The following is a 20,270-nucleotide window of genomic DNA, read 5'->3' as shown; positions in this document are numbered from 1 at the left end:
GTAGAACCCACACTTAAGGTTGGGCACAGACTCTCACTCACACATTTTCATTTCCCCGTGCCTGATTCTGGTTTGCTCTTGGCAACTACTCCTTCATAAACTCTTAGAGGAAGGTGATCATGTGAACCCAGAGATGCTGAAAATAGTTTGTAACTCTTGTGCCAGTAGTGCTTATAGAACAAAGGGTCCCAATTGCCTTCTAAGGGGGTTTGTCTCACTTCTCTTGACTCATGTCCACATCCAGAAAGCTGGGAACCTTACAGTATTGAGCATTCTATTCCAGGAATGTCAAGTTGCAAGCACTCTGACTACAATGCAATATAAAGAGTTTCTTTAAGAATATGGAGAAATGATCTGCAATGGTCTCAAAATAAGGCAAGATAACCCACAAAGATGATAGCCAAAGGCCACCATATTTGTCTTAGTATTCAGTAGGATATAGATAGAACAGCAAGTAACAGAGACCTGAGAAAACAAGGGCTTAAACAAGACAGGATTTAATTTTTCTATCATATAGAACTTTTGGAAAAGTCCATGGATGAAATGGTGGGCATGTTCTACAAAATCCTCTGTAATCTTGGCTTCTTCTAGCTTACCATCCACTGTTCCTAGTTAATAGAGTGTGGCTTTTGTCTTCAGGACCTAAGATGGCTGCTAAAACTCTAGCTTTTACATTTGCATTCCAGGCAGTAGAGTAAAAAGACTGAAGAAGGCAAGAGGCAAAATTAACTAGTCTGATGACTTCAAAGGAAGATCCCCAGAAGCTGTCATTTGCCTCTACACCAGGATACAAAGAAGAATGAGTAAAATAATCTTTATTATGGAAAGCCCTAAACTCAACTAACAGGCTCTATTACTGTGGAAGACAGAGAGAACAAATATTTGGGAACAACCATTGTTCTCACTTACTATCACTTCAAGTTCCTTGGAGAGCGTGCATAACCTTTCTGGTGGTTGACCTGCTCAGTGATCCTATGTACTATGGCCAAACTGCTGGTAGAGAGAGCTTTCTCTGCTGATCCAGGGTGTTCTGTTTGCAAAGAATAAAGTTTTACTCAGGTAATCTCAAATAATAGGACATTTACTATAATGTAATACACTTTATAAAGGTGGAGGGTAGATGTTCATCAAATGGCCAATGAAGCAGATCTCATTTTTCCAATATGACTACAAAACATTTCCAGAAATCCATTTCAGAACTTTGCCACTCCCCCATTAAGGGGTGTATTTCCTCACCTGGGAAGATTTTTTTGATTGCTGTGACTGATAAAGTATGAATGGCAGAAGTGACACTCTGTGTCTACTGAGGCAAGGTCATAAAAAGTAATAGTTTTAGCCGGGTGCAGTGGCTCACGCCTGTAACCCCAGCACTTTGGGAGGCCGAGGCAGGCAGATCACCTGAGGTCAGGAGTTCGAGACCAGCCTGGCCAACATGGCGAAACTCTGTGTCTACTAAAAATACAAAAATTAGCCAGGCCATGGTTGTGGGTGCCTGTAATCCCAGCTACTCGGCAGGTTGAGGCACAAGAATTGCTTGAACCTGGGAGGCGGAGGTTGCAGTGAGCAGAGGTCATGCCATTGCACTCTAGCCTGGACAACAAGAGTGAAACTCCGTCTCAAAAAAAAAAAAAAAAGTAATAGTTTTCATCACCTTTGGAACTAAGCCACTATGCTCCCAGCTGACAGCCAGCACTAACTTGTAACACATGTGAAGGAGCCATCTTGGAAGCAAATCCTCCAGCCTTCAGGATAGCCACCTCAGCTGATGCCGTTTGGGGAACAGGTGAGCCTTCCCCTATAGCCCTTTGCAAATCAAAGATTCTTGAGAAAATCTATTATTGTGGTTGTTTTAAGCTGTGAAGTTTTGGGGCTATAAAAATGAATAACAAGAACTGTCAGAAATCAAGGAAACATCCACGATCAGGAAGCACAATATAGCTGGGCCTTAATGTGTACTGGAATATACATTGAGGAACAGGAGGGTCTTTCAGGATCTAATATGGGTCAGGTGACCAGGTTATCTTTGCACACTTGGATATCAGTCAAGATCCAATTAGTAGACAGAAACAGTAACTTGAACAAGGTAAGTTTAAATAATTATTCATTGTAATAGGATTAGAGTAACAGAGAATTGACAACAAAGGAATAACTGGGGTTTGGGGAGAGAACTCTAAAGAATATAGGAATCGTGGATATAGGGAACATCCACTATACCTAGTACTGAGAGCATTCAAATGAGAGGCAAACCTGGAAAAGCCTCTTCATCCCTGTGGGCTGAGGTCTGAACTTCACTGGTGACCCTGGACTGTGAGAAGTTACTGTGGTGCCACACTGGTAGGACTTGCTGGGAATCTGGCTTCCGGAGAGCAGGAGAGAAACCTTCCACAGGAGCTGGACACAGAAAACCAACAGAGAAAAGTGAATAAAACCAAAAGCTGGTTCTCCAAAAAGATCAAGAAAATTAATAAACCTCTATTTAGAATGACAAAAAACAAATGGCAAAGACAATAATTATCATATATTATAAATTTAAAAAGAGATAACACCAGACCCTTCAGACATTAAAATGATAATTAGGAAATACTACCAAAACACCCGTTAGGTCAAAGTGAGGAGCGCCTCTGCCTGGCCGCCCACCGTCTGGGAAGTGAGGAGCGCCTCTGCCCGGCCGCCTACCGTCTGGGAAGTGAGGAGCGCCTCTGTCTGGCCACTGTGCAACCCTCCAAGTGTGAAGTGACAGCCTTGTGTGTGATCTTTCTCCCCTCCCCAAGTTCGCATTTTCAACATTAAAGTTTACTTTTTAATAATAATAAAAAACCCGTTATGCCTATAAATTCAACAACTTGAATGACATGGACTAATTCCTTGGCATACACAAACTATCAAAATTCACTCAAGAAGAATAGATAACCTGAATAGTCCTATATAACTAAATAAATTGAATTTTTAGTTGAAAACTTTCCTATGAGAAAAACTGGCTTCATTTAGAGATGCTTTTAGTCAGGTGTGGTGGCTCATGCCTGTAATTTCAGCACTTTGGGAGGCCAAGACAGGCAGATCACTTGAGGCCAAGAGTTCGAGAACAACCTGGCCAACATGGTGAAATCCCATCACTACTAAAAATACAAAAATTAGCTGGGCGTGGTGGCAGGTGCCTATAATCCCAGCTACTCAGGAGGCTGAGGCAAGAGAATAGCTTGAACCCGGGAGGTGGAGGTTGCAGTGAGCCAAGATCGTGCCACTGTACTCCGGCCTGGGTGACAGAACAAGACTCTGTCTCAAAAAAAAAAAAAAAAAAAGAAAGTGTTTAGCTAGGCTAGCTAGATAGTTTTATCGACAAATTCTACTAAACACTTAAGGAAAAAATAACACCAATTCAATACAGTGTTTTCCGGAAAATACAAGGGGAAAGACTACTGACTTCATTTTATGAATTAGATTTGCCCTGATATCAAAACCAGACAAAAACATTGCAAGAAAACTGTTGACCAGTAACCTTCATGAATACTGTTTCAAAAATCCATAACATTATATTATCAAATTCAAATAATAATATATTAAAAAGACAATACATCACAACAAATGAAGTTTATCCCAGGAATACAAAGCTGACTAAAGATTTCAAAATCAATAAATGTAATTCACCATATTAACAGGCTAAAGAAGAAAAATCGCACATGAAGACAACAGATGCTGAAAAAGCATTTGAAAAAAATGCAACATTTTTTCATGATTAAAAATTTGCAGAAAACTAGGCAAGGAAAGAAACTTTCTTTATCTGATTAAGAGCATCTCCAGGTAATATTATACTTACTGGTGAAAAACTGAATGAATGCTTCCCTCCTAAAATAGGGAGCAAGATCACTTCTCAGCCTTTTGGCTAAAATCAAGTGAAGATGGGGAGCAAGATATTATCTGCTCTCACCACCTCTATTCAGCATTATACTGGAAGTTCTAGCAGTTGTACTAAGGCGTGAAAAATAAATAAAAGGTATGGAAATACAGAAGGATGAAATTAAAATATCTCTCCTCATAGATGACATGGTTATCTTTGGAGAAGAATCTTTAAAAATCTACAGTAATCTCCTAGAATTAATAAATGGGTTTAGCAAGCTTGTGGGATACAAGGTCAATATACCAAAATTAATTGTTTTTCTATATTCTAATAATAAACAATTTGAAATTTAAAAGTATCACTTACAATACTACAGAAAATACTGCAACACTTAGGTACAAATTTTAAAAAATATCTGCAGGGTTTGTATACGAAAAACCAGAATACGCTGGTGAAAGAAACCAAAGGCTATAGAAGATATATACCATGTTCATGGTTTGGAAAGATTCAGTATTATTCAGATGTCAATTCCCCGCAAGTTGATTTATAGATTCAATGCCCTTCTAAAACAAAATCTCAGCAGGCTTTTTTGTAGGTATGAAGAAGCTGATTTTTAAACGGCTTTATACAGAAAGGCAAAGAAACTAGAACAGCCAACACAATTTTGAGAAAGAACAAAGTTGAAAGACTTACTATAAAGCTACAGTAGTGAAGATAGTGTGGTGTTGGAAAGAGAATAGACAAATAGATGAATAAAACAGACTGGAGAATCTGGAAATAGACCCAAACAAAAAAAGGACCAGTTTATTTTTATTTTTTATTTTTAGTGACAGGGTCTCACTGTGTCACCCAGGATGGAGTGCAATGGTGTGATAGCTTACCTCAAACTCATGGGCTCCAGCAATCTCCCTGCTAAGCTTCCTGAGTAGCCCACCACAACCGGCTAATTTCTTAACTATTTTAAGAGAATAAACTAGGTATTGATGAAATGTATCTCAAAATAATAAGAGCTGTTTATGACAAACCCACAGCCAGTATCATACTGAATGGGCAAAAGCTGGAAGCATTCCCTTTGAAAACCGGCACAAGACAAGGATGCCCTCTCTCACCACTCCTATTCAACATAGTGTTGGAAGTTCTGGCCAGGGCAATCAGGCAAGGGAAAAAAATAAAGGGTATTCAATTAGGAAAAGAGGAAGTCAAATTGTCCCTGTTTGCAGATGACATGATTGTATATTTAGAAAACCCCACTGTCTCAGCCCAAAATCTCCTTACGCTGATAAGCAACTTCAGCAAAGTCTCAAGATACAAAATCAATGTGCAAAAATCATAAGCGTTCCTATACACGAATAACAGACAGAGAGCCAAATCATGAGTGAATTCCCATTCACAATTGCTTCAAAGAGAATAAAATACCTAGGAATCCAACTTACGAGGGATGTGAAGGCCCTCTTGAAGGAGAACTAGAAACCACTGCTCAACGAAATAAAAGAGGACACGAACAAATGGAAGAACACTCCATGCTCATGGATAGGAAGAATCAATATCGTGAAAATGGCCATACTGCCCAAGGTAATTTATAGATTCAATGCTATCCCCATCAAGCTACCAATGACTTTCTTCACAGAATTGGAAAAAACTACTTTAAAGCTCATATGGAACCAAAAAAGAGCCCACATTGCCAAGGCAATCCTAAGCAAAAAGAACAAAGCTGGAGGCATCACACTACCTGACTTCAAACTATACTACAAGGCTACAGTAACCAAAACAGCATAGTACTGGTACCAAAACAGATATATAGACCAATGGAACAGAACAGAGGCCTCGGAAATAACACCACACATCTACAACCATCTGATCTTTAACAAACCTGATAAAAACAAGCAATGGGGAAAGGATTCCCTATTTAATAAATGGTGTTGGGAAAACTGGCTAGCCATATGTAGAAAGCTGAAACCGGATCCCTTCCTTATACCTTATACAAAAATTAATTTAAGATGGATTAAAGACTAAAATGTAAGAACTAAAACCATAAACCCTAGAAGAAAACCTAGGCAATACCATTCAGGACACAGGCATGGGCGAAGACTTCATAACTAAAACACCAAAAGCAATGGCAACAAAAGCCAAAATAGACAAATGGGATCTAATTAAACTAAAGAGCTTCTGCATGGCAAAAGAAACTACCATCAGAGTGAACAGGCAACCTACAGAATGGGAGAAAATTTTTGCAATCTACCCATCTGACAAAGGGCTAATATCCAGCATCTACAAAGAACTTAAACAAATTTATAAGAAAAAAACAAACAGCCCCATCAAAAAGTGGGCAAAGGATATGAACAGATACTTTTCAAAAGAAGACATTTATGCAGCCAACAGACACATGAAAAAATGTTCATCACTGCTCATCAGAGAAATGCAAATCAAAACCACAATGAGGTACCATCTCATGCCAGTTAGAATGGCAATCCTTAAAAAGTCAGGAAACAACAGATGCTGGAGAGGATGTGGAGAAATAGGAATGCTTTTACACTGTTGGTGGGAGTGTAAATTAGTTCAACCATTGTGGAAGACAATGTGGCGATTCCTCAAGGATCTAGAACTAGAAAGACCATTTGACCCAGTGATCCCATTACTGGGTGTATACTCAAAGGATTATAAATCATGCTGCTATAAAGACACATGCACACATATGTTTATTGTGGCACTATTCACAATAGCAAAGGCTTGGAACCAACCCAAATGTCCATCAATGATAGACTGGATTAAGAAAATGTGGCACATATATACCATGGGATACTATGCAGCCATAAAAAAGGATGAATTCATGTTCTTTGCAGGGACATGGATGAAGCTGAAAACCATCATTCTCAGCAAACTATCACAAGGACAGAAAACCAAACACCGCATGTTCTCACTCATAGGTGGGAATTGAACAATGAAAACACTTGGACACAGGGCAGAGAACATCACACACCAGGGCCTGTCCGGCGGTGGCGGGCTGGGGGAGGGATAGCATTAGGAGAAATACCTAATGTAAATGACAAGTTGATGGGTGCAGCAAACCAACATGGCACATGTATACCTACGTAACAAACATGCACGTTGTGCACATGTACCCTAGAACTTAAAGTATAATTATAAAAAAAAAAAAAAGAGAGATGGGATCTCATTATGTTGCTCAGGTTGGTCTCAAACTTCTGGCCTCAAGTGATTGTCTACCCCAGCTTCCCAAAATGCTAAAATTACAGGCGTGAGCCACTGTGCCTGGCAGGATTTTTTAATCAAAAGTTTTATTTTGAGATAATGGTAGATGTCCATGCAGTTGTAAGAAATAATACAGATTCTGTGTTTCATTTACCCAGTTTCCCTCAATGGTAGTATTTTGAAAAACAGTAGTACAATGTCACAAATAGGACAATGACATTGAAAAAAATCATCTGACCTTACTCAGGTTTCATGTTTCACTTTTATTCACCTGTATGTATGTGTTCATATTCAGTTCTATACAATTTTATCCCATGTGCAAGTGCATATAGCCATCACCACACTTAGGACACAGAACATTTCCAGCACCATAAGGATCCTTCATGTTGCCCTTTTGTAACCACACTCACTGCCTTCCACGCCCCTCCTTTTTCTATTCCCTGGTAGCCACTAATTTCTTTTCCATTTCTACAAGTTTGTCACTTCAATAATATTATATATAAGTGGAATGTTATAGTATATAATCCTTTGGAATTGGCTTTTATTCACTCAGCATAATTCTCTGGGTATGTATCCAAGTTGTTGCATGAATCAAGAGTTCAGTCTTTTTATTGCTGAGTAAGGAGTATTCTGTGGTGTGGATGAATCATAGTTAAACCATTCACTCATTGAAGGACATCTCGGTTCTTTTGAGTTTTTAGCTTTTTCAAATAAAGCTGCTATGAATATTCATGTACAAGTTTTTGCATGAATATAAATTCCAACTTTTCTGGGATAAATGTTCAAGAGCGCAATTGCCACATTGCATGGTTATCGCAAGTTTAGTTTTATGAGAAATGGTCAAATTGTTTTCCAGAATGGCTGCAATATTTTATATGTTGTTAGTATACAGAAATGTAATTGATTTTGGTATGATCTTTTATCCTGTGACTTTGCTGAACCCACAAATTCGTTTGAGGCTTTTTGTAGATTGTCTGTGATTTTCTTTTTTCTTTTTTTTTTTTTGAGATGGAGTTTTGCTCTTGTTGTCCAGGCTGGAGTCCAATGGCATGATCTTGGTTCACTGCAACCTCTGCCTCAAGTGATTCTCCTGCCTCAGCCTCCCGAGTAGCTGGGATTACAGGCACCTGCCATCATGCCCTGCTAATTTTTGTATTTTTAGTAGAGATGGAGTTTCGCCGTGTTGTCCAGTCTGGTCTCGAACTTCTGACCCCAGGTGATCCACCCGCCTCGGCCTCCCAAAGTGCTGGCATTACAGGCATGAGCCACTGTGCCCAGCAATTCCTTGTGATTTTCTACTTAGATAACTATGTCATCTGCAAGTATGGAGAGTTCCACCTCTTCATTTTCTATTGTATGGTTTTAATTTTTTTTGCTCTATTGCAGTGGGTAGAACTTCCACTATTGTGTTGAATAAGAGTAAACACCTTTGCTTTTATCTTAGAAGAAAAGCATTTAGTCTTTCACTAGGAAGTATGTATGATGTTAGATGCAGGTGTTTTGTAGATATTATTTACCAAGTTGAGGCAGTTCCCCTCTATTCCTAACTTGCTGAAGACATTTATTTATTTATTTATTTATTTAGAGACGAAGTCGCACTCTATCGCCCAGGCTGGAGTGCGGCGGCATGACCTCAGCTCACTACAACCTCCACTTCCTGGGTTCAAGTGATTCTTCTGCCTCAGCTTCCCGAGTAGCTGTGATTACAGGCACATGCCACCATGCCTAGCTAATTTTTGTATTTTAGTAGAGATGAGGTTTCACCATGCTGGCCAGGTTGGTCTCACAGGGTTCACCATTTTGACCAGGCTGGTCTTGAACTCCTGACCTCAGGTGATCCACCCACCTCAGCCTCCCAAAGTGCTGAGATTATGGGTGTGAGCCACCGTGTCCGGCCTGAAAAGTTTTTATCATTAATAGATGTTAGATTTTGTCAAATACCTTTCTCATCAATTGATATGATCATATGTTTTTTCCTTAAGTCTGTTGATATGGCACACATCGATTGATTTTGAATGCTGAGCCAGCTTTGCATACCTGGAATAAATCTTGCTTTGTCCTGTTGTGTATTTCTTCGCATACATTGTTGTATTTGATTTGCTAATACTTTTTTGAGAATTTGTATGTCTAAGTTCATGAGACAGATTGACTCTCTAGAATCAATCGCATTTCTATATACTAACAATGAACATCATCCTGTAGTTTTCTTTATTTATACTGTCTTGTTTTGCTGTCAAGGATATACTTGTCACATAAAGTAAGTTGAGAGGTGTTCATTCTTCGTTTTCTCAAAGAGACTGTGTGAAATTTGTGTTATTCTCACATAGTTGTTAAAATTCCCCAGTGAAGCCATTTGGACTTGGTAGTCTCTTTTTTGGGAGTTTAATTAATTAACTAAATTAATTTCTTGAATGACTATAGGACTATTGGGGTTATGGATTTTATGTGGTTGAGTTTTGGTAATTGACCAATTCATTTTTGATAAAAGTACTCAGGCAATTCAGTGGAGAAAGAACAAACTTTCTAATAAGCAATGCTGAAATAAATGAACAGTTATATGCAAAAAAAAGAGTATCAAGCAAACCCTAACACCTTATACAGAAATTACTTTAAAATGTAAAATGGATCTAAATGTAAAACGTAAAATTCTAAGATTTTTAGAAGAAAATATAGGAAAAGTCTTTGTAACCTTGGTTTTGTAAGAAAGTTCTTAGATAGGACACCAAGGCAGTCCATGAAAGAAAAAATTAATAAATTGGACTTCATAAAAATAAAACATTTTTGCTCTGTGAATGACACTGTTAAAAGAATGAAAAGACACAGGCCATAGAAAAGGATAAAATATTAGCTAATCACATACATGACAAAGGACTTGTATATAACATATATAAACAACTCTGAAAACAATAACAACTCAATTTTAAAAAAAGGGAGCAGAAGACATGAACAGACACTTCACCAAAGAAGATATACAGTTGGTAAATATGCACATGAAAAGATGCCCAACATCGTTAGTCATTAGCAAAATGCAAATTAAAACTACAATGAGATACAGGTAAATGCTCATTAGAATGGCAAATAAAACAAAAACCCAGTAGCCCAAAATGAGAAGACGTGGAGCAACTGGAACTCATATACAGGAATGTAAAACAGTTCAACCACTTTGGTAAGTAAACTTGCAGTTTACTATAAAGCTAAATATAAACTTACCAAATGACCTAGCTGGAAAACCTATGTTTCACACAACAACCTATACATTAATTACAGCTTTGTAATTGCCAAAAACTGCAAACAACTTTGTGTTATTTAGACCAATAGATGGTAAATCATTTTTCTACAGAAGAGGAAACCTAAGTAATGCGTTGATGGTTTTAGTAATAACAATTTGTTCATGCCTCCCTGTATGTATACCCCTCTGCATTGTGACTTTGCCACTTGTTGGTTTAGGGCTTGGCCATGTGATTTTCTTTGCCAATGGGACAATAGCAAATGTGATACTGTTGGAGGCTTGAAAATGTTTGTGCATTGGGACTTACTCTTTCTTGCAGCTGGGAACCCTCTGTCACATGTGAGGCCTGGACTAGCCTACTAGATGAGAGATCCTCTAGCCACCCTAGAACCATCTGAGTCCTCAGACATGCAGAGTCTCATCAAGCCCCAGCTGAGCTGGATCTTAACTGCCCAGCCAAACTATAGATTCATAAGAAGGAATAAATGCCATTTTAGGCCACTAGATTTTGGGTGGTTTGTTAAACAGTAAGAGCTAAGAGATATAGTTGATATTAAATTAATTTGTCTCCAATCTGGTGGACCCAAAAGCAAATTCTTTGGGCCTCCCTTCTTTGCCTCTAAGCAAAGTAAAAAAGTGGTTCTCCATCTTTGCTGAACATTGGAATTATCTAGGGAGCTTTAAAAAATAATAACGTCTGGGCTAGGCACGGTGGTTCACGCCTGTAATTCCAGCACTTTGGGAGGTCAAGGTGGGTGGATCACTTGAGATCAGGAGTTCGAGACCAGCCTGGCCAACATGGTGAAACCCCCGTCTCCACTAAAAATACAAAAATTAGCTGGTCATGGTGGCACGTGCCTATAATCCCAGCTACTCAGGAGGCTGAGGCAGAATCCCTTGAACCTGGGAGGCAGAAGTTGCAGTGAGCCGAGACCGCACCATTGCACTCAGCACTCCAGCCTGGACAACACAGTGAAACTGTCGCCAAAAAAAAAAAAAGATGTCTGGATATTACTGCTATATATATGATTTAATAGGTATGAGGTGCAGCCTGGCCACTAGGGTTTTGACATACCAAGTGATTCTAATCAACAGAAAAGGCAAAGATGTTACCTATCTAATATTGGCCTGCTTGGTAACGAACATGGAACCAATGCAGTCTCCACTCTCCTGCTCGTGTCTCTAGCATACCTCTCTCAGAGAATATGTAGTGACAATATTGTGTATCAAGCTGATCTCCAACATTTGCTGCTGGTGAAGCAAATCAGAGCTTCACCAGTATTAAGTTACTTACGACTTTTTCTAGATGGTGCTACAGGATTGACCTACTCTCCATGGTCCCAACAGCAATAAAAACTCCAGCAAAGTGTGACCTTAAGACCCACCAAAATTACCCTAATTTGTTTGCTGAATTATGATAGTGGCTACTTTTTAATCCTAAATTTCACTGCCTGCAATAACTTGAGAACCCTAAAGTTACTGGTGTAGAATATTTAACAGCTGATAATGCTGTTCTCATTTTTTTTCCTACCTAAAAAATATCAACTATTTGACAAAAGGAGACAGGGCTCTGTATGACTTATGTACTCAATTTTTTTGTTATAATTATTTGCTTGACTAGTAAAATGAGATTTTACAATTAAATGCAGTGACTTAACAGGCTCAAAAACAGAAAAACCAAACCCAATGTCTCAGGTTCACAGAAACCTTAAAATCAGACTCCGATTTTGATTTTTGTGCAATTACTACATTATGATTAAACAGTTTAAAGGGAACAAAACTTTTCCCCTGCAGAGAATGAAATATGAAACATAAATCTGTTTATAGACCATACTCATAAACATATTAAGATTCATGACCTTTCAGTGGTAATATGGGGAGTTCACAGATGTATCTAAAGAAATAATGTTTTATTTGGCTGAATAATCCAACAATCAGTGCTTTATGATAAAATCAATTCCCTGTTTGGATACTGTGCATTTTTCTGCTATAATAAGCAATTTAAATATCCTTTTTTTCTTCCCTTTAGAGATATTTATACTCCCTCATTATTTTGATATCACTCTGAGTTTTCCATCATTTTAGTCTTTAAAATATATGCTACATTGGTGACTTTTTTTTTTTTAAATAGAGACAGGGTCTTGCTCTGTCACCCAGGCTGGAATGCAGTGGTACAATCACAGCTTACTGTAAACTCAAACTCCTGGGCTCAAATGATCTTCCCATCTCAGCCTCCTGAGTAGCAAGGACCACAGGTATCACAGGTATGCATCACCACACTTGGCTTGTTATACACATGTGCACACACACACACACACGTGTGTGTATATATATATATATTTTGAGACAGGGTCTCCTGTCACCCAGGCTGGAGTGCAGTGGTGCAATCTCGGCTCACTGTAACCTCTGCCTCCCAAGTTCAAGTGATTCTCCTGCTTCAGCCTCCTGAGTAGCTGGGACTACAGGCATGCACCACCATGCCCAGCTAATTTTTTGTAGTTTTGGTAGAGATGGGGGACTCACTGTGTTGGCCAGGCTGGTCTTGAACTCCTGACCTCAAATGATGTGCCTGCCTCAGCCTCCCAAAGTGGGGGGATTACAGGCGTAGGCTACCACGCCCAGCCTATGGTCTTACTATATTGCCCAGGTTGGTCTCAAAACTCCTGGCCTCAAGCAATTCTCCTGCCTCAGCCTCCCAAAGTGCTGGGATTACAGGTGAGAGCCACCTTGCCTGGTCAGTAGGTTTGAACTTTAATACCCCAAATGTCAGGTTTACTATTAACCACAAACCTGGTCAAATTCCTGTTGTCTTTCAGAAGTTACCATTTTTATAATTTGCTCCAAGTTACAATTTTGGTCTTATTTACATTTACTTATACAGCATATCTAATTTGACTGTCAATTGTTTATAATATTTAGACCAGATGAGATCCAAGAGTGTTAAGGCCTTAAAGATGTGTTTTCATTTTAAGAAGAATTAAGGTATCCTTAAACTCTACAGCAGCATATCCATCCTTCTCAACTATTCCAAAAATTTGAAGGACAGACAGAAGAATTTTCTGTTGCTACCAAACAGAAAAAGTACTGATCTCATGAATATTTCAAATGCAATTTACGAGCAATGCAACTCTAGAACTGCCTTTAAATGGAGTTGTCCTCTTAAAAAGTTAAAATCGGTTTTCAGATATTTTTCCAGAGAGTACTTTGAGATGCATAAAATGGAATAAATCAGTGCTATACAAAATAATGAAAATATTTTACACTTTTATTTACAAATTAATTTCATAAACTATACTTAACATGACTAAACAAGAAACAGTTCTTGACTTCCATCCTTTATGGCTAGAAAATTATTTTAATAGTTATTTAAACATGCCTCCTGCTTCCAGAGAAATTAATGTATTAAATGTATATATTTTTCAAATTATCCCTAACATTTACACAAACTTGAGTAGATACTGCTCTATTTTTACACAGCATTGTAAACAGCCTTTTAAAAAGCTAGAGCAACTTTCCACTAGTTAGAACTGAACATTGTAAAATATAAAAATTTTATAAACCCTATAATTCAGGTAATTTAATTATGACTAATCTGTAGGAATATACAATACAAATTTGTCAATCATTCACAATTAAGTACAATTATTTATGGAGAAAAATTTTACTATGTCCAGAAAAAGATTTTATTCATATTCTTGAAAGATAGCTTTGTTCCCAATAAATATTCCCTCCTACTATTTCTGTACATTTTAGGAAAAGATGTATTCAATTCAAAAATAAGTAATATCCAGTTACTTGACTTTTTGCTTTTTTCTTGCTTGAAACTGCTCTGTTTTGGTTTTTATAGATTTAATCAACATTGACAAAGCAGGATCAATGGACTTCCTTTGTGATTCCTTTTCAGTCTCACTCTCTGTTTTCTTTATTGCCTGAGTAAGTTCTTGTTCTTTCCGTTCTCTTTGCCGGGCCTTCTCCTCAAGGATTTTTTCCATAGCTTTTGTTTTCTTGAAATTGGGATCTGAGGGGTCCAAATTGAACAAGTGGGAAGTGTACATTGCCTGAAACCGTGCATCGTTAACATTTACCTGCAAATCCAAAAAAAAATTAATAAATTAATTAAACAAAATTACTAAAGCAAAAGGCCAGAAATGGGGCCAAATTTAGAAAGTTGGTGAGTTGATTATATAAAATACAAACCTGAGTGTTTGTACTGATTCATTAGGAAACTGTTTTTCCATAGCTCTTTATGGCCTACCTTTGGACCACAGCTTGTGGGGCACCCTGTTCTTATCACGCAAGGACAATGTATTTCAAAGGGAATTATAGTGGGCCATACATATATATACTATGGCCGGTAACTACAACGACCACTTAGACAAAATGACTGTAGCAGTGGTTTGTGAGGCAGGGCTTTCCCATACTTACAGCACAAAATCAATTTCTCACCAGCATAAATAAGCCAATCAGAACATCTGCTGGAGGCCCTGAACTCTGAGTACATTTTAAGAAATTTTAATCTTGGTGCCAAAAATAAGGAACTATTGAAGGTGATCCATGGATCAAAAGATTTAAAGACCACTATGGCAAAGAATCCATCTGAGATCAAGGTCTGGTCAGACACAAGCCCCAAATTTATCTTCTTTCTATAAAAACTTGTGGTTCCATGTTTAAGAGTGTACCCTTAACTGCAGTCAGCCTTTGAGGGTTGCCACGCAGATGGGTAACCAGCAGAAAGGGAAACACAGGAAACACAAGTCCACCTGGAGATGGATTGTAGCTTTACTTAGTTATCACGAGGCCAAGAGACTCGATACCCAGAAAAAGGGAAAAAATCCCATAAAAAATACTTTTATGCATGATTATTAATATATGAAGGCAGAATGACTACAAATCATTCTTTGCTTTTCATAAGGAAACTAACTCAATAAAAACCTCACTGGAATGGGAGCATATGTGAAACTGACTCAAATAACAGAAGCTACAGAGTAGCCCCCAAATCCTTCTATATGCTACTTAGAAGCGATCTGTATGCTACCCTCCATTGTTTGAACAAATTTAAAATTTCCCAAATTTCCCCCATCTTACTCAGGGTCAGTTCTTCCACATTAACGGTTGGAAGTCATTAAGCAGTTTCTAATAGCTGTTTGTAGATTTTTGGTAGAGGGCTCAAACTCATGCTTAGGGGACTCTGCAGCCACTAGGAATATGTACTCAACAAAAAGAGGAAGGAGTAATGGAAACAAAAAACACAGCAACTGAAAAAACATGGCTTACTGCGCTGGGCACTGCACACAGTGAGAGTGTGACCCGCTGTGACATGAACCTGCTATTCAAGCATACCTTTGCTGGTCTGAGGATCACTACATGTGATTCTAACATTAAAAACTACACATTTTTGGTACAATATGGCTACCAAAATACAAGTCAACTATTTCACCTGGTGCTCAACCAAAGAAACAATGATTTCATCCACCCTGGGATGAACTGGCTGTGCTGGCTTAAAAGACAGTAGCTTTGGCTCCACCATCAGTCTTTCCGAAGACATTTTCTTTTTTTCTTTTTTTTTTTTGAGACAGGGTCTTGTTCTGTTGCCCAGGCTGGAGTGCAGTACCACAGTCATGGCTCACTGCAGGCTCAACCTCCTGGGCTCAAGCAATCCTCCCACCTCAGCCTCCTGAGTAGCTGGAACTACAGGTGTGCGCCACTATACCTGGCTTTTTTTTTTTTTTTTTTTGAGACAGAGTCTCACTCTGTCACCCGGGCTGGAGTGCAGTGGCACGATCTCTGCTCACTGCAAGCTCTGCCTCCTGGGTTCATGCCATTCTCCTGCCTCAGCCTCCCGAGTAGCTGGGACTACAGGCACCTGCCACCACACCTGGCTAATTTTTTGTATTTTTAGTAGAGACAGGGTTTCACCATGTTAGCCAGGATGGTCTTGATCTCCTGACCTCATGATCTGCCCCCATCAGCCTCCCAAAGTGCTGCGATTATAGGCGTAAGCCACTACACCCAGCTGGCTAATTTTATTTTTCCTAGAGATGAGGGTCCCACTATGTTGCCCAGGCTGGTCTCCAACTCCTGGACTCAAGTGATCCTCATGCCTTGGCCTCCAAAAGTGTTGGGATTATAGGCGTGAGCCACTGCACCTGGCCCCTAAGACATTTTCAAGGGTAACTTTGACTATGCTCAATTTCTATCTGCAGAGCTGACTTTAGATTCAATTCCAGCTTTAAGAGGCTAATGCCTGGTGTCCATGGTTACCTCAAAGTCATCCTCTATTAATTCCTTCTTTTTCATGAGCTGCTTTTTCTTCTTTTTGCTCAGATTCTGGTGCTCCACAATCTTGTTGTAATTGAAGTGTTTCTTACTGTCCTCGTCCTCATCCATCATAAGCAAAGCCATTTCAGCCTGTAGAGAGCAAAAAAAAGTTCAAATGTACAACAGTCCTTTTTTTTTCACCCCCAAAAAGGAGTATAGGGCAGAAGATATCCCTTCTAGAAAGGAAGACTCAATCACTAAAACTCTGGGGTACCACCTGTCGTCTGTAAACTGACTGTGGATTACCAAAACAAAGAGATCTTTGTATAGCAATAATGCAGAATCTCTGGAAGCAACATTACTGAGAGCAGGAGAGGTAAAACCTTGTAGTTAAAAACCAGGCCCCATTTCACTTAGTGTGATTCATTAGTAGGCTGCAGGAACAAGAGTCCCCAACTACCCTCAAATAAAAAGTTCTCATTTTCACTTTATTCTTTTTGCGCAATGACACTAAATCTAGCAAATGTTTATTTTGTGATGCAAATTATACTTTCTAAATGTGTAACTTTTAACAAGTAGGTTTTTTTTTTTGCTTTTTTTTGGCCTTTACTATTTCAATACTGATACATTTCTATGAAGGTAGGACCTTAGTATCTGCTTCTGAAATCTAGTAAATGTCTTTTTACACTAAATGGATATTTTCTACCAACCATGGGATTAAACAGGAACCCTCAAGAATCAAGTAAACAACCATGTACACTAGTAAAAATACACAGTATGCTCTTGACCTTTGTGGATCTTCCTATATTACCACTTTAGACTGCCTTAATTTCCTTTCGTCACTGGCACTTGTAGCTGGCTTTTCAGAGACATTTTCCATAAAAATTGATTTTCTTTGTTGCTATTTAGATAACTTTATGTGGCCAGTCAGGCACACTTCTGGAGAGTGACATGAACATCAGCCCTAGGGGCACTGCTGCCTTCAATTCCTGCCTCAGCAAGAGCACATATGACTCTGTGCCAAAATTACATGTGACTCTGGACATAGGGGTCACTGAAGCATAAGGTTCACTGCATTTCCAAGAATGTAACTTTGTACATTAAATATACGTATTCACAATACGAAAAACAGAAATTTGCATTTGACAAACCATAACCACAAACTCTGTATTCCAGGACAGATTCAGATTGAATTAAAAGTTATGGCAATATTATTTTGAGGTTTTAAGGGTATTTTCTGCCTCAGGTATAGTAAGTGTTTTTAAAAGTGAGATAATTTCCTCTTAATTTCTAAAAGAAAATAAATACCCTTGAGTTTGAGGTAAGTTTTAACTTTGTACGATTTGGAGAACTTATGTTTGGTAAAAAAAAACACCGTATTTAGAAACTACACTGCTAAAATATTTAATTATGCCTCTTACAATTTAGTTATAAATGCCACTGCTAAAATAAGTTGTTTTTTAAAATTAGCGACATGTACAACTTCATTTAAATTGCACCTATGAATTATCCACTAAGCATGTAACAATAATCGTATTTTACCTTTTGTCTTTCTATTTCAGTTTCTTCTTCTGGAGATGTGCCATCTTTTGCAGATTTTACCGATTTTTTATTTATACCTGGCACAACAAACCAACATAAGAGGGGTAAAAATTACAGAACTATCAGCAACATTCTGTTTATACTAGGAACAAAAATATAAGATATCTAGGAATAATCTTAACAATAAATGTGTCAAAACTAAAAGAAAAGACATGTTACTGAAAGAAGACCGTGGGTATATGAATGGAATAAATACAATGCTTCTACACGGAGTGACTGCATGTTATAAAGGAAGAATTTCTTTCAAAGTAATGTATAATTTACATTACCAATTAAAAAAGAAAAACCATAGATCATTTTAACAGATGCAGAATAAGCATGTCAATAAACATAAGAATATTAACATTCAACATCCATTCATAATAAAAGTAATATATACATTTAATGAAATTCTAAATAAAAATTCCATTCAAGGAAATCTTTACAAAGATTACATAGATTCCATGTACTAGTGATATAGTGTATTAACATGTACTGAAAAGTGAAAATAACCAAAAAATTACTACACAACATAATAAAAATGATGAAACAGTATATAATAAAATATAACATCATCAGTAGAAACAGAAAAGATTGTTTAATAACTGCTGTTGAGCAATTTGTTTCATTCTGCAAAAAAAATCAAATTAAAGCCTTATCTCATAATACATAAGAAAATAAAACACAGGTGAATTTAAGAGTTAAACATCAAACAAAATAAAACAAAGAACCCCTATGAGAAAATACAAGGGAACAGCTACTGTATCTTAAATAGAAGAAATATTTTCTTAGCATAAGAATACTGGAAGAGACAAAGAAAAAACCCCCAAGTGATTTGAATATATAAACTTAACACTATATATCAAACTCTCATCTGCAAAATGAAAAAACTTACCTTTATAATAATAATTTGACAGTCACTACCTGTAAATATAAGTTTTAAAAAACGCTTTCTCCTTCTCTAAGAAAAATCTGATCTTTAGTGAACTTTCTAGCTCTATTACCAGGCAATACCACCAGGTAAAGTGGTTCCTGACTGGAAAATAACATGTATTGGGGTCTCTAAATGCTTATAACTTTGGGCTTCCTTGATACCATGACTCCTGTAACTGGTAAAACAGGGATCTGGAAGCTATGTCTAGGTGCTGTTAAAAAGCTCTCAGTTCCTATTTGGAACACGTGACTTCTCGCCCAGGGAGACTACTGCACACTGTGTCTCCTTTCCTTGCACCCAAGCTGTACTGCTGAGTGAACTGCCATGGAGACTCGATGAAGAGAAACACCCAACACTGCCCTGCTGTGTTTCCTGGCCTGACTACCCATGAGAGCCTTTTGTTTGACCGCCTAGAGAGCCTAAGAAAATCCCCCGCTGGGCACTGTACCACCCTCAGCAAGTCATCTTTAGAACAATATGAAATCCTATGCCCCTAGATGTGATATAATATGAAAGGTACAGCATTGCCTATGAAGTATGCTTGCCAAAACCATTCAACAGGAATCTAATGGAACCACTCGTCTAACATCCAGTTTATGGAAAATATAGTGGACCGAGTGGCAAGGAACAGATACATCTAGAATATAAGACATTCCAAAAGATCACTAGCCTGGGTTCTTGAAAGGCAAATGTTATGGGAGGGGGAAGTGTATATGGTATCTTCTAGACTATAGTGAACTAAAAAGACTACTACTAAATATGTCTATTATATAGTAACATCTTGTATAAATATATTTTTATGACATACCATAAAAGTATATGCATACAAAAGCAAAATGGCAAAATGTTAACAACTGCCAAACACAGGTGCTGTTCACTGTATTATTCTCTCAATTTTTCTCAATGTATAAATTTTCATAATTAAAAACAAGAAATGGCTGGGCGCAGTGGCTCACACCTGTAATCCCAGCACTTTGGGAGGCCGAGGTGGGTGGATCACCTGAGGTCAGGAGTTTGAGACCAGCATGGCCAACATGGTGAAACTCTGTCTCTATTAATAACACAAAAAAATTAGCCAAGCGTGGTGGCCAGCGCCTGTAGTCCCAGCTACTAGGGAGGCTGAGGTGGGAGAATTGCTTGAATCTGGGAGGCAGAGGTTGCAGTGAGCAGAGATTGTGCCACCGCACTCCAGCCTGGGCAAAAGAGCGAGACTCCGTCTCGATAAA

The 20,270-nt window shown here is 38.2% G+C and overlaps 1 protein-coding gene across 11 annotated transcripts in view; it reads right to left on the bottom strand.

Moving 5' to 3' along the window:
• Positions 1–486: 486 nt before the first annotated feature.
• Positions 487–20,270, bottom strand: part of ESF1 (ESF1 nucleolar pre-rRNA processing protein homolog) — an 82,398-nt gene continuing 62,614 nt past the window's right edge. For 8 of the 11 annotated variants that reach the window (XM_063633976.1, XM_055265544.2, XM_055265546.2 and 5 more), the window contains exons 12-14: positions 18,072–18,148; positions 16,533–16,679; positions 13,516–14,356 (exon numbers count right to left, since the gene is read on the bottom strand). In XM_063633976.1, coding sequence (XP_063490046.1) covers positions 14,063–14,356; positions 16,533–16,679; positions 18,072–18,148 — 518 coding nt within the window. In that variant the 3' untranslated portion in view covers positions 13,516–14,062. Of the gene's footprint in view, positions 1,031–1,834; positions 1,871–2,086; positions 2,392–13,515; positions 14,357–16,532; positions 16,680–18,071; positions 18,149–20,270 lie in introns of those variants that run through there. The other 3 variants (XM_063633980.1, XM_063633982.1, XM_063633981.1) reach the window with 3 other exon arrangements.

This window comes from Symphalangus syndactylus, chromosome 24 (assembly GCF_028878055.3).
Source record: "Symphalangus syndactylus isolate Jambi chromosome 24, NHGRI_mSymSyn1-v2.1_pri, whole genome shotgun sequence".
NCBI lineage: Eukaryota > Metazoa > Chordata > Mammalia > Primates > Hylobatidae > Symphalangus > Symphalangus syndactylus.
This window is presented reverse-complemented; position numbering and strand designations above follow the sequence as displayed.